Below are 13,923 nucleotides of genomic sequence, written 5' to 3'. Positions count from 1 at the left end.
AATGTTTACATGGTGTGTTCAATAAAAACATGGCAACATTTCATTCTTTGTGTGTTATTAGTTTAAGCAGACTGTGATTGTCTACTGTTGTGACTTATATGATCAGATTACATTTTATGACCAATTTGTGCAGGAATCCATATCTTTCCAAATGGTTCATATACTTTTTCTTGCAGCTGTATTTGCCATGTCTGCCACATACAGAAAGATCAACATGCCCTACATTTAAAAAGAAAACTTAAACTATATCGGGAAACTTCATAATGCTTACATTTCACACTCTTGTTGCAAACGTTTTCTGTTCTGTTGGGTTTCCCTTATGACATCTTGATAAGTGGGTCCAACAGGAGTGATTTCATCATTGTTAAGGAAACAACATGGGTTACATAGTACAGTATATAATATATATAAATATATAACACCTACAAATATATTACCAAACACCTAAACATTTAGAAAGAAAATTATATTTTTGTAAAAAGGTGGCGCCAGATGTACGTTTGTAATCTTTTACTTCAATTGATTTTTATTTGGTTTTCACAGAAAAGAAACAATCACATGAAAAACACAATAGATTAACGCAAGATAATAATAATAGAAAAGGGAGAAGAGAAAAAGAAGAAAGAGAAAGAAAAAAAGAGAAACTATTGATGTAGTATGTTGATCACAATACATTATGACATTATATATAGCAAGAACAGGAGACAAGGAAGTCCAATACTGTATACATTCAGGACCCAGAGACTACCTAGGGAGTGTATAGGAAATACATAGGAGATACCCCAAAAGGAGAAAGAAAACAAAAAAATGCCAAGACAGATACCGGAGGAAGCACCATCATGCTCTGGGTCTCACCATCCACCCGCCTCAATTCTACCGTTACACACTGTGAAAATAGGGGCTTTGTTGCCAGAGAAGCCAAGCCGTATGAAATTTCTTACCGCGACACACTGAATAAGCATATGCCTTTTCCAAAGAATAGTGCTGGTTAACTAAACCCATTACCTCTATATGCGAAGGGGCTATAGGTTGTTTCCAACATCTAGCAATTACCGTTTTAGCTGCTATCAGTATATGTATAAATACTGTTCTGATATCAAATGGTATATTTTCAATACCCAAAAATAGTAGCGCTATTGCGGGTTCAGGTTTGATCAGTATGCCCGAAACTTCAGAAAGTACTTCAAAAATTTTCCTCCAAAAACTAACAAGACCTTTACAGGACCAGAATATATGAAAAATTGTGCCAGTTTGGTCACACTCACGCCAGCACAATGGATCATATTTAGGGTATATTAGGGACAGGCGGTAGGGGGACAGGTACCATCTAGTGACTATTTTTTGGAATTGTTCCCAATGTGTTACACATTGTGTTGCTCTATAAGACGTTCGTATCGCCCATCTCCATTGCTCATTGGAGAAGGACATACCGAGGTCTCTTTCCCATTTCTTCATGTACGATGATTTAAAAAAGGTGAGTTTCTGCTGTAGTTGATTATAAAACACCGATATCCCTTTAAGCTTAGAGTTTGGGTCTGTAAGATATTTCCAAAGTAGTTGAGGAATTTCAAGTTTAGGGAGTGGGTGTTTAGATATAAAGCTCACTATACTAATGTAAGCAAAAACCGCCTGGGGGGTGAGTGAAAATTCTTGTTGAAGGGCTGCAAAGGACTTAATAGTATTATTTTGGTATAATTGTGTCACTGTGTCGATACCTGCTACCACCAATTTATTAATATGGACATTAGGGAGCAAGATACACATTGTCGATAGGGGTATGGGAACTGATATATTATTTGGCTGTGATTGTAACTGTAATTGAGCAATTTGATGACGCCAGGACTGTAGAGAAGCTCTTATTGTTAACGGAAGGGTCTGGATTGTTATAGGTTTCCACATATCTGCCAGAAGTAATGTGTATAGATCCTGTGTGTTAGATAGTGCAGCTTCAATCGGAAGCCACGGAAGAGAAATTTTATGGGTTCTATGGGTAAACCAATACTGTAAAGGAGCCAAGCGAGATGCATGATAATAGTCCTCAAGGCTTGGTAGTCCCAACCCACCAACTGATTTGTGTCGTATCATATGTAGATATGCACACCTTGCACGTTTCCCCTGCCAAACGAAGGTGCGCAGGAGTTTGTTGAGCGAATTAATATAGTGTTTAGGAATATGAGTCGGAAGGGCGCGAAAAATATACACTATCTTAGGGAGGCACGTCATTTTAAATGCAGCTATTCTTCCTGCCCATGATAGTTCCGTCTTCTTTAACTTATTAGTATCATTGGAAATGGAAGTTATCAGTGATCGCAGGTTAAGTGTCTGTAGCCCTGAAGTTGGAAATGTCAAGGTTATACCCAAGTATTGCAAAACTTGGGGGGTCCATGTATAAGGTAAGTTTTGCTTAAGATGGCTAAGTGCGTGGCCATGTATGCCCATATTTAGGATGACTGATTTATCGAAATTAACCTTATAGTAGGAAATATTACTAAATGTCTGCAAAGTGTCATGGACAGCAGGTAAGGACACGATGGGGTTCGTCAAGCTCAGAATTATGTAATCCGCAAAGAGCGTGATGGTATGTTGTAGGTGCTGAAATTTAAAGCCAGAGATCCTAGGATTTTGTCTTAACGTTTCCGCCAAGGGCTCGATCAGTAAATTAAATATCAAAGGGGAAAGTGGGCACCCCTGGCGCGTGCCATTTAATATTGGAAAAGTTTTGGATAGGGTGCCCGCAGAGAGCACTCGAGCAGTTGGAGATGTATATAAGCTCATAATAGCCGAAAAAATCGGTCCAATAAAACCAAACTTTCCCAATACTGCCCTCATGTACCCCCAATGGACACGATCAAACGCCTTCTCTGCGTCTATTGATAAGAGCAGAGAAGGCGTTTTAGTGCGCTCTGCCTGATGGAGCAGGTTAATAACTCGCCTTGTAGCGTCAGGGGCCTGTCTCCCCTTGACGAACCCCATCTGGTCCTCCTTTATCAAAGTAGGTAGAATTAATGCAATCCTATTGGCTATAAGTTTAGCGTATAACTTAATATCACTGTTCAAAAGAGATATCGGCCTATAGCCGGCAGGATCAGAAGAAGATTTACCAACTTTAGGGATTGTGATTATATTAGCTTGTAACATTTCAGTGGGTAATGTACCCAACTTAACAGTTTTTGTGAAAAGGTTCAACAAGTGGGGTGCTAGTTGATCTTGCAAGGACCTGAAATATTCATTTGTGAATCCATCAGGACCTGGAGACTTATGTAGGGGCATAGTTGCAAGTGTATCAGTCACTTCTTTGATAGTGAATGGTCTATTCAGTTGTGTTAATTTGTCGGTCGGCAAGGTCGGAAGATGGAGGTTATGTAAAAAATCGCAGATGGATGCGTCCGTCGGTTGAGGGGTATCTTTGTCTATCTTAAGACTATATAGGGTGCTGTAGTAATCAGCGAACGCATCCGCTATCTCTTGTGGGTGTAAGTGTTTGTTACCCGTATGTGGATGTACAATACCTTCGATTCTGGTTTTAACTCTCTTCGTCTTAATCCTAGATGACAAATATTTGCCTGCTTTATTATTTGCAGAGTAATACTGCATGTGAAGGTGTGCTAGTATGTTTTCATGACGTTCCAACAAGAGTCTTCTAAGGTCAGCGCGGAGAGACCTCAGTCTTGAAGCATGAGATACTGAAGGGGTCTTTTTATTCGCAGTGTCCAAAATTTGGACATCGCGAATAAGATCTTCCATTTTGCGATTGAACCTCCTCCTCAGCTTAGCCCCGTTTGTAATCTAATGTTAAGACAATTCTTTTTTATTTGGCATCTGACCACAATTTTCAAAACTGCAAAAATATATTTTTACCTTCCCTGAAACTATTGCAAAAATAATTAGTTGTAGTTCTTTCCCAGAACGCTATTACCCTGCTCCAATAACTGTCCCACTATTCTTGGATGTCTACGGAAAGTCAAACTACAGGAATTTATGGACTGGTGTTTTTGAAATGTGCAAGTTATGAGAGATCACATTATTAGTTGAATGCTGTATGCTAAGAACTTTCAAGGTTTTTTTTTATTATCATTCACCTTTTTTGGTCACGCTTGAAGTTTCTTTTTATCACTAGTGGTATGATAGCACATCACATACATATACGATTTTTTATGTATATTTAATACTGCTAATTATTTTTATTTTACACATATATTAGTTATTGTTGTATTTATTTGTTGCGCAACACTCTGATTGGCCCACTCTCTAATGCATGTTATCCCCATTGAAGCTTCTTCCACGCCTGTAAGTTGAAAGGAATTTCTATTTGCATTTTGATTGTATTTGTTGTACACATTTATTAATAGAACTTTTTACATCCTCTAGGCAGTACCTCTAGGATCTGTTGTGGACTAACCTCTATCTTGCTGATCCAGCTATAGCTCTACCCGGTCCCTGCCCATATACATCTTTGGGAGCAATCTGGGTAAGAGTAATATACATATATGTATATATGTGATATACCCCACAATTTTATCCTTCTTGGCCTATCTATCTGTTCATAGGACTGATGGTAACAAAATATCTGTATGCCTCCTGGGAATATCCAGGAGACATATGGATATGTCTGTACATTATTGTACTTATATACATGTTTATATCTTTTCAACTTATAGACATCAGTATCCCAGTTTTGCAGTTTTGCTTGCATTTTGGTCTGGCTCCCGTGTTCGCACCGGGGGGGGGGGGGGTCTTCCCTTACCTTTGTGGTCCAGGATCCCTACCGTCAAGCAGCTGACCTTATGCCAAGCAGGTGTGATATTTCTGATTACGTTGTTCCCCAGGTTCAATTGATACATATGATTAACAGTGTTATATATATATTAATTTTTGATATACATAAACACTATGTTACTTCTGTAGACTGATGGTTTATATATGACTACATATTTGTTTTTTTTGTTTTTCTCTACTCTAGTGTTGTTATTTGAATTTTGTATAAAAAAAACCCCAAATACCCCTGAGGAAGCGGCTATTGCCGTGAAACATGTCGGGTTAATAATTTGTGGGCAACATCGCTTTCTGCACAGACACCACTTCTGGATGGTAAAGGGTATATAGTGATTACTACCAACCCCTGTGTAGGATCCGATATCTATCTGTATTCAATATATGAGAACATGGTCTACAACTGCAATTGTTTTTAAAAGCAATATGTCTGTATTGGTTTTGTATCCTGTGAATACAGTATACATTTTATATTTCTATCTTTTTCCTTAATAAAAATTTTCTGATAATTTTATATCTATCTTTCTGAATCTATTTGTTGTATACCAGCACCCCTCTATAAAGTCCCCCGCTTTATGCGCCCTACCCTCCTTTCCTCCAAACATATTAATAGAAATTAACACAGGGGATTTTTTTTCTCGTGAATTAAAGAGTACAGTGGCCATGTGGTGACAAATGCATGTGGTGACCAGAGCATCTGGTTCCCTGCCAGTGGGTTTCTTGCTCTGACTCCGAATCTGTAAAACCCTATAAATATGATGGGATGCCATTAGATCCACATATAGTATGCCCTAGATCTAATAAAATATGTCCTGATTGGTTAAAGCATTACCAATGCAGAAAATCTGCATACTAGTATGATATTCTACCCAGCAGAAGATGTGTTTTACCTCTTGCATTGAAGCCTGACTTCTTGTTCCTACGTGATAGTTTATGAATGCTATAACTGAATCTTTGTCATACTGTATCTTTTAAAGTAAAAACGGCCACTAAGCCTACAATGTGTGTCTCAAAAAAAACAACAACAATGTACAATAAAAATATACTGCAAATAAAAAAACTTATGAATAGAAAGACCCACATATCGCAACAAACTTTTATACTTGTAATATCCTATAAAACACACCTAAAGTCATACAAAAAACTTTTATCTGCCGGGGACTCAGGCTAATTTAAGTGCTTGCACGTACAAAAAAACTATTAGCATACATACAACATGTCATAATTTACAACCATTCAAAATACGGTGTATTTACTTATCAAAACATGTCAAACTGTTATATTGCACCACCCAGTATTGTATAATTACGTGATTTGACTTAACAATATTATTTACAAATTACATTATTACCATTTAGCCCCATATAAAGGTGTGCAACTGCTATAATGTCATGAATGACATATAATTAAATGTATATGTAAATTCGTTGCATAAACAAAGTGTTAGATCACAAACCAGAGTGCAGTTGAGCGCAATAGCATGCAAATGCACAACTGCTCTAACAGTTAATGATCTACCTTGATATCCAGCATAGTGAAGGAACCTTCCAGTTCCACTATGGTTCCACTTGTTAGGATCCTTGGGTGAGATGTGGTCTGGAAATATGAATAAGTAATATATCCTGACTATGAATGTTTATAAAACCAGAGAAATTAGGTTCAACCAGGAACCAAATCAACTACGTTCTTCATGGCTGTAACTTTTTCTAATGCAGTAAAACCTTGGTTTGAGAGTAACTTGGTTTAAGAGCGCTTTGCAAGACAAGCAAAATTTTCAAATAAATTTTGACTTGATATACAAGCGATGTCTTGATATACAAGTATGAGGAAAGGGGAGGTAATATGGCGCTGTCAGGCTAATAAATAGGAAAAAATAAATAAATATGTCTTAAAGTGCACTGGTGATAGGTGAATAAAAATATATAAAACTTCATATGGTGAATCCTTAAAAAGTGTAAATAAGTTTGAAGAATTTGGTAAAAAAATGTGTATCTATATAATGATAAATAGATAGGAAAATTAAGATATAAGTGATAAATTATTAAAAATCAATGTGTAATCTTAAAAATATGACTATATAAAAGAATTATAAAGTGGTGTTATAAATATCCTCCATATATACTTAAAGTGCTAATTAATCAGATATATATTGTGCTAGTGGGCCAAACAATAAATAACTTTGTATAAATCTGTGCACATACAAATCATAAATAGTGTCCCAACAGTTTAGATAGCATAAATAAATAAATAAATATAAAGCGAATATATAGGAAAATTGTCCATATAAATAGCCAAATATTAAATGGTGCTACAAATATAATTGAGTCCCAAGAAGGGTGGTGAAGCAGGGATTTGACAGGATAAAATGGATTACAGGACTTCCAGGCTGATGGGGGTGCTCAATACAGGAATCAGTGCTCCCCTCCTATTATTCCCGCACTCACCAGATGGTGGTACCCCCACAGGGATGATTAATATGTAGTTCCCACTGTATAGATGTGATATAAACACGCCTCCTCTAAAAACATATTTAAATAATATTAGTTATGGTAATTTATAAGCTATGTCTATAAAATATTCCTCCCGTTAATTGATTTTATAGATTTTTTCTTATTACCTTAAAACTGCACGGACGCACCTTTAATGGACTTTGGTCCAATTACATTCATTTTTAGTATCCATTTACTTAGTGTTAAGATATCTCCAATTATTAATCAATAATGAAGTTGTTTTTATATTTAATTTATATATATTTTTATAAATTTCTAGTATTTATGTTTACATTCCATTAAGCCTTTCTAAATATATAATAGTTCCGTTGGCACTTATACATCGTATCCTATTTTACCATTGTTAGACACTTCAATTCCACTTAGTAACAGATGATGCTTTACTTTTTAACCAATAGAATTTATGTCTGTTTTAACCCTTTTTTCTCTAAATGTTTAAATATGTCCTTGCCCGGCAACTCATGACGCGCCGAAGAGGTTTTTTTCCTATTGGCGGTCATGAATTTGCAATTAACGTTGCCTGGCAACCAGGAAGTATAACACTAGGCGGACCTGACGTGACCATACGCTGCTCCTGATGACGTCATTGATGACGAAACGCGTAGAGCGTGGTTACGTCAGTTCCGCTTCCTGTTGACTGAGACGCACATCCGGCCGGTGGAACGCACCGCGTCCCGGAACTACCGCCACACGAGGGTGTTGCGGTCCCTAGGACATACATGCACTGTTTTTTCTATTAAATGTGAGTATTGTAATTTTATACGAATAAAGCACCCATTTTTTGCAATACTTCACTATTGGAGCCCTTCTTTCTTTCTCATCCGGATCTCTCAAACATTTTTGGAGTACTCTAAGAGGAGGGATTTTTCATCAATTTCCCCTGGAGTAAGATACGAAGTCGGGATTAAGTGGATTACTAGCCAACCTTCGGAGGGACCTCTGAGAGTCACCCCAAACGCTGATTACCCCTGTGGGGGTACCACCATCTGGTGAGTGTGGGAATAATAGGAGGGGAGCACTGATTCCTGTATTGAGCACCCCCATCAGCCTGGAAGTCCTGTAATCCATTTTATCCTGTCAAATCCCTGCTTCACCACCCTTCTTGGGACTCAATTATATTTGTAGCACCATTTAATATTTGGCTATTTATATGGACAATTTTCCTATATATTCGCTTTATATTTATTTATTTATTTATGCTATCTAAACTGTTGGGACACTATTTATGATTTGTATGTGCACAGATTTATACAAAGTTATTTATTGTTTGGCCCACTAGCACAATATATATCTGATTAATTAGCACTTTAAGTATATATGGAGGATATTTATAACACCACTTTATAATTCTTTTATATAGTCATATTTTTAAGATTACACATTGATTTTTAATAATTTATCACTTATATCTTAATTTTCCTATCTATTTATCATTATATAGATACACATTTTTTTACCAAATTCTTCAAACTTATTTACACTTTTTAAGGATTCACCATATGAAGTTTTATATATTTTTATTCACCTATCACCAGTGCACTTTAAGACATATTTATTTATTTTTTCCTATTTATTAGCCTGACAGCGCCATATTACCTCCCCTTTCCTCACATTTACCAAATATAGTTATCTATATTTTTGAGGTAGGCTGCAGTCATTTATTTACTTAATTTCCTCCAATAGCGCGGAAACTTTCCCCCTATATTGATATACAAGTAGCCTCAAGCCACAGCTGAGTATAAAAGAGAAGAGAGGCACCTCTAAGTGTAGCAATATGGTTACATTTAATGAAGGTACAACATTTAGCAGCTCACATGGTTGATGATTGGAACAGGCACATCTAAGGATGCAGGCATCCGGGGTAAATCTGTCCACATAGACCATCCTCCACACCGCCATCTACGTCATCCCTTCCATGCTACCCCTCGCTTTCAGATCGCTTTACTCCAGGGTATATCAGTTACTGGAGTTGCCCCCTGGATATTGTAGAGCAGCCTTTCTTGACTCTTTCAACATGGAGGAACCCTTGAAATACGTTTCTGGTCTTGGGGAACCCCTGCTAATTAATACTATATCTAGAGCTCACTAAACATTAGTGTGATGGCCTCTTGGAAAAAACTTCCCTACATTTGTGGTCAGTGGGAAGAACCCCCCTCTTGCAGATGGCTAAAAAGATCATTGGTATCTGTGGAAACTTTTCTGAAAGGCAGAAACTGCTCCTTTCTCAATTAACTCAATCGTTGAAGAAACTTTGGTTGTGAAAGGTTGTTTTAGAGTCTAATATTTCCTACAATATTTACTCTTCCTCAGCATCTTTGGAGATGGGACTTGGAGGTATGGATGTGTGGGTGAAGACAGGACTGTGTCCAGTGTACTTACAGACCTGATTGTTGTAGGGGGATTCTGACCATAGGAAATGATCTGCACAGTCATCATGTTGAGCAGATACACTATGAAGCTATTTCTACAACTACAAAATCTGGTAATTTTCTCCATTTGACCACTGGATTAAATGTAATAGGCTGATAGAAAAGTCAAATGTGAAGTAAATTGCACTCCCTCACTAGAAATAATTTGAAAGGGGAGACCATGCAGCCAGAAAATTAGGACCATTGGACTGACGTAAGCCTTGTTTAAGAACCCCTTCATGATGACCTAAATGGCTAAAAAACATCTGGACACTTGAAGATCAATGATAAATTTCATAAAAATAAGGTAACAGAAATATTCAAACACATGAATTGCTTTGAGGGACTAATGTTTACAACTATGTTCTTTCTTGGTTATGGTGGTGTTGGTAGCTATAGAGCAGTGGTTTTCAAACTGGAGCCTGTAGGTGAGATGCGGCCCTTTGCTTACCTTTATCTGGCCCTTGGGGCACTATTTCTCCCTCTGATAGAAGGCACCAATCCTCCCACTGACACCAACAATGGGGCAGTGTTCCTCCCTTTGATACTAATTATGGGGTAGTATTTCTTCCACTGATACCAACGATAGAGCAATATTCCTCCACTAATACCAATGATGGGGCACTGTTCCTCTTCCTACTAACTACAGGTTCTATAATTTATTTTTTTTCTTACTCCCGACATCCACCAAACCTGAGGCATTGTTTACTTCCACTGATGCCAGTATATATTTTACTTTCACTGGCCACAGTCTTGCCCCTGGAATGAATGACAGTAAACTGGCCCTTTGTTTAAAACGTTTGGAGAACTCTGCAATACTGGAAGCACAAATAACCTCAAACACATGGCCAAAACTATTCATTACGATCTGCAGCAAGCAGATTCTTACAGAAGCAAGTAAGACAGCTAAAGTCTGCAGTGGAACAGTGGTGGAACTGTAAAATTCTTTGAGAGGATTGGAACATCATAAATGTGAATATCTGCAAGAAGAAACTGAATAAAAGCATACCTAAAAGAAATGTTGCTGCTTATAACCCTTTTGATGCCAGAACAGTTTTTGCACATGTTAGGATGCACATTTTAGGCCCAAAGATTAGTTGAAACATTATATATTACATTATATATTTTCTGAAAGCAGAGACCTTAAAGAACAAAATGGTGGTTGCAAATTTTTATGTCTCTTAGTGCATGTGCTTATCAAACCAAAATTTTCAGTAAAAAATACACTGTTATTTTAGTGCACACAAACACAATATACTGTATTACCCAGTTTTTTAATAAAATATGAAAGTTAAGGTTGTGTTGCAAAAGAACATACCAAACATATAAAGACTTAAAATGTAAAAAGCCCTATAGCTTTGGTACTTGTCTATAGTGACAGTTTAAATGTCCAATCACATTTAGCGCTGCATGTTCCATTATGTTTCACATGCAGTTCTGTGCAGTGCAATTTCAGCCCATTAATTTTGAATGGGCTGAAATCGCACCACATTGCACTGCACCGCACCAAAAGTAATGTATGCACTACTTTTATAAATACACTGCAACTTTATGCAAATGTATTGCATTTTTGACCTGCTTTGGGGTATCCTTAACTTTGCACTGAAACTCCCTGCAGATCGCAAGGGCAGTGCGATTCGAATGTAGTGTGGGAAACCGGGAAGAAATGCATGTTTTCCGCACTGCATCTAGTGTGAACGGGCCCTTAAAGCTTTTAAAGGTCAACAGTTTGGAGTTAACCATGAATGCTGGCCCTAAAAAATGGGGTTTTAAAATTGTGTTTTTTTTCTTTTTATTTATTGTGTATCACCTTAATTTTTTAAAACTTTTTTCAATACCTTTATTGCTATGTGATAGCATAGTAGGAATCACAGGTCCTCATTAAGGAGACATCAAGAGTCTATTATACCCCTAATCATGAGCACTTCCAAGTACATAGTGTAGAGGGGAGAACAGTGAGTGGATGTCTACTGATCTCCCATTTCTCAACATCCTGACACCTGCCATGGAGGTCCCAGGCACTCAGTATGAACAGGTCTGCCTGGGACACGTGGCAAGGAGGGAGTGGCACCTTCAATCACATGTAGAAGTCATTACTTCTACTACATATCTGGCAGCTAGGAGTTGTTTTTTCCCATGCCAGTACTGGCATCAATGCAATAGATATGTTGATGGCAGTGAAAGGGTTAATTATCATACAGCTCAATATGAATAGACCAGGCAGGGGGAGGAACAAGGGATCAGTAATTTCTCTGACTCACCAATGTTGTAAATGTGAGCTTGAGCTACCGCACTATAAATACTGTATGTCTTTTGTTGCCAAAGCATTTATATTAGCCAAGTAAATATGTAAAAAAGTAAAATATAAAGAGCCAAAGACTTTTGGAATTGAGGAAATACTGGCCAATGAATAGTTTTAAAAATTATCTAAATCAGAAAAGAAAATGCTGTATATTTACCCTTGGGCGACATATGGGCATTGCCTATATTTGGGTAATGACATCACCAGTAACCTTATTTATCCTTTAGCTTTCGTTTGGGGATCTCTTGGTTCACAGATAAATAGGGCTGGGAATACAGCTCTGAGAGGGAAGCCATCATATACATGATAGCTTCCAAGCACTGGCACGGCCTTCTCAAAATACTGATATACCTCTGTATGCCAACTCAGAGTTGGTCTTAAATAGTAACGGTTCTTCGATCTGAGCACTAAGTAATTCTTTAAGATTTTGTCACTGCAATAGTTCCTAAAGTGGTGGTAAAGTGGTGGAACTACCAGAATCTTCCTGAAGTTTGCATGTTCTCCCTGTGCCTGCGTGGGTTTCCTCTGGGTACTCCAGTTTCCCCCCCCCCCCCACACTCCAAACACATGCTGGTAGGTTAGTTGTCTCCTATCCTAACTGGCCCAAGGATGTGTGTATATGATTGTGAGTTAGGGACCTACCTTAGATTGTAAGCTCCTTGAAGGCAGGCACTGATGTGAATGTACACACATATATATATATATATATATATGTGTGTGTGTAAAGCGCTGTGTAAATTGATGGTGCTATATAAGTACCTGTAATAAATAAACATATAAATGTGCGCATGTGTCGATAATGTTACCATAGGTAGCAGGTCGTTTTAAGGGAGAAAAGTACTATTAGGGCTATAATGAATTCCCCTAAATATGTTTTATATTGGCAAGTCAGATTGTGATTATGTACATCAATGGCCGGGTTTGCTTCTAAATTCTGGTCCCATATTAGGAAAATCTTCCACATTTACAGTTATGCTTCTTTTGTAAATGTACAGAAAAGCTGATCCACTTTATAAATGTAGATGGAGGTAACTTGCTGTGCGTGACAATTATATAATCATATCCAGAATATTTAAAATTAACAGTGGAATGTTTTTCTGCTTAATTTGGGGCACTAACATTTCTTTGTAAATGAAGACAGAGTACAAGAAGTGGGGAACAGTATTCACAAATAATTAAATAATGCTCACATAGGCAGTGAACAGCGAGGGCACCATTCCAAACAGATGGGAATTCTGTTTATTCTACAGCATTACTACTAAATGCCTAATCAAATAAATAAACAGCAGATAAGCAAAAATTTCCACATTTAAGGCCCACAACATTATTTCATTTTCTTCTTTTTCCAATTTCCCCTGCAATGTATAACAAAAATGTTCAGCGAAAAGGATAGAAGATAATGTATTTTGGCAAGTGCTGGCAAACATTCATGTTCATAAAACAATTTTCATGGTTGCTGGAATGTTGACTTATCCATCATGGCAGAGCATAACTAGACCATTACTGATGAATGTATTCATGAGCATGGCTGTAACCTATTGAAAAGGCACAGGATTTTGCCAGCTCAGGTTGATTTAATTATGGAAACATTTTCCAGCACTTAACTGAATGAACTGATATTTCTTGATCTAATTTTATACCTTTTTTATTCACAGTAGCGTTTCAATGTGCTTGTTTAAGTTCAGAAATGTATATTTTATAGACAAAAAATGCAGGGGTGGGGTGACATATTAAAATATATTTAATACCCACATTTTAGGAACACCAAAAAATTCCTAAAATACTGAATGACAAGGTTCTGAAAGTTCAACTTGAAAACAGTGAGAAATACTATTAAATGGAATCTGAACAATGAAGGCTGCCATTGCTGAATTCTGTTTTTGCTAGTTCCCCAGCTGTCAGGTTGATGCTTTGGCTTCAATGCTGTCTTAAA

At 37.2% G+C, this 13,923-nt stretch overlaps 1 protein-coding gene across 1 annotated transcript in view; it reads right to left on the bottom strand.

Moving 5' to 3' along the window:
* Positions 1-13,923, bottom strand: part of FAM227B (family with sequence similarity 227 member B) — a 733,538-nt gene that overhangs the window by 118,146 nt on the left and 601,469 nt on the right. The window contains exon 12 of the mRNA XM_082254045.1: positions 272-354. Within this exon, the coding sequence (XP_082110171.1) occupies positions 272-354 (83 nt within the window). The remainder of the gene's footprint in view (positions 1-271; positions 355-13,923) is intronic.

Source organism: Pelophylax lessonae, assembly GCF_965119305.1.
Source record: "Pelophylax lessonae genome assembly, chromosome: 4".
Lineage (NCBI taxonomy): Eukaryota > Metazoa > Chordata > Amphibia > Anura > Ranidae > Pelophylax > Pelophylax lessonae.
This window is presented reverse-complemented; position numbering and strand designations above follow the sequence as displayed.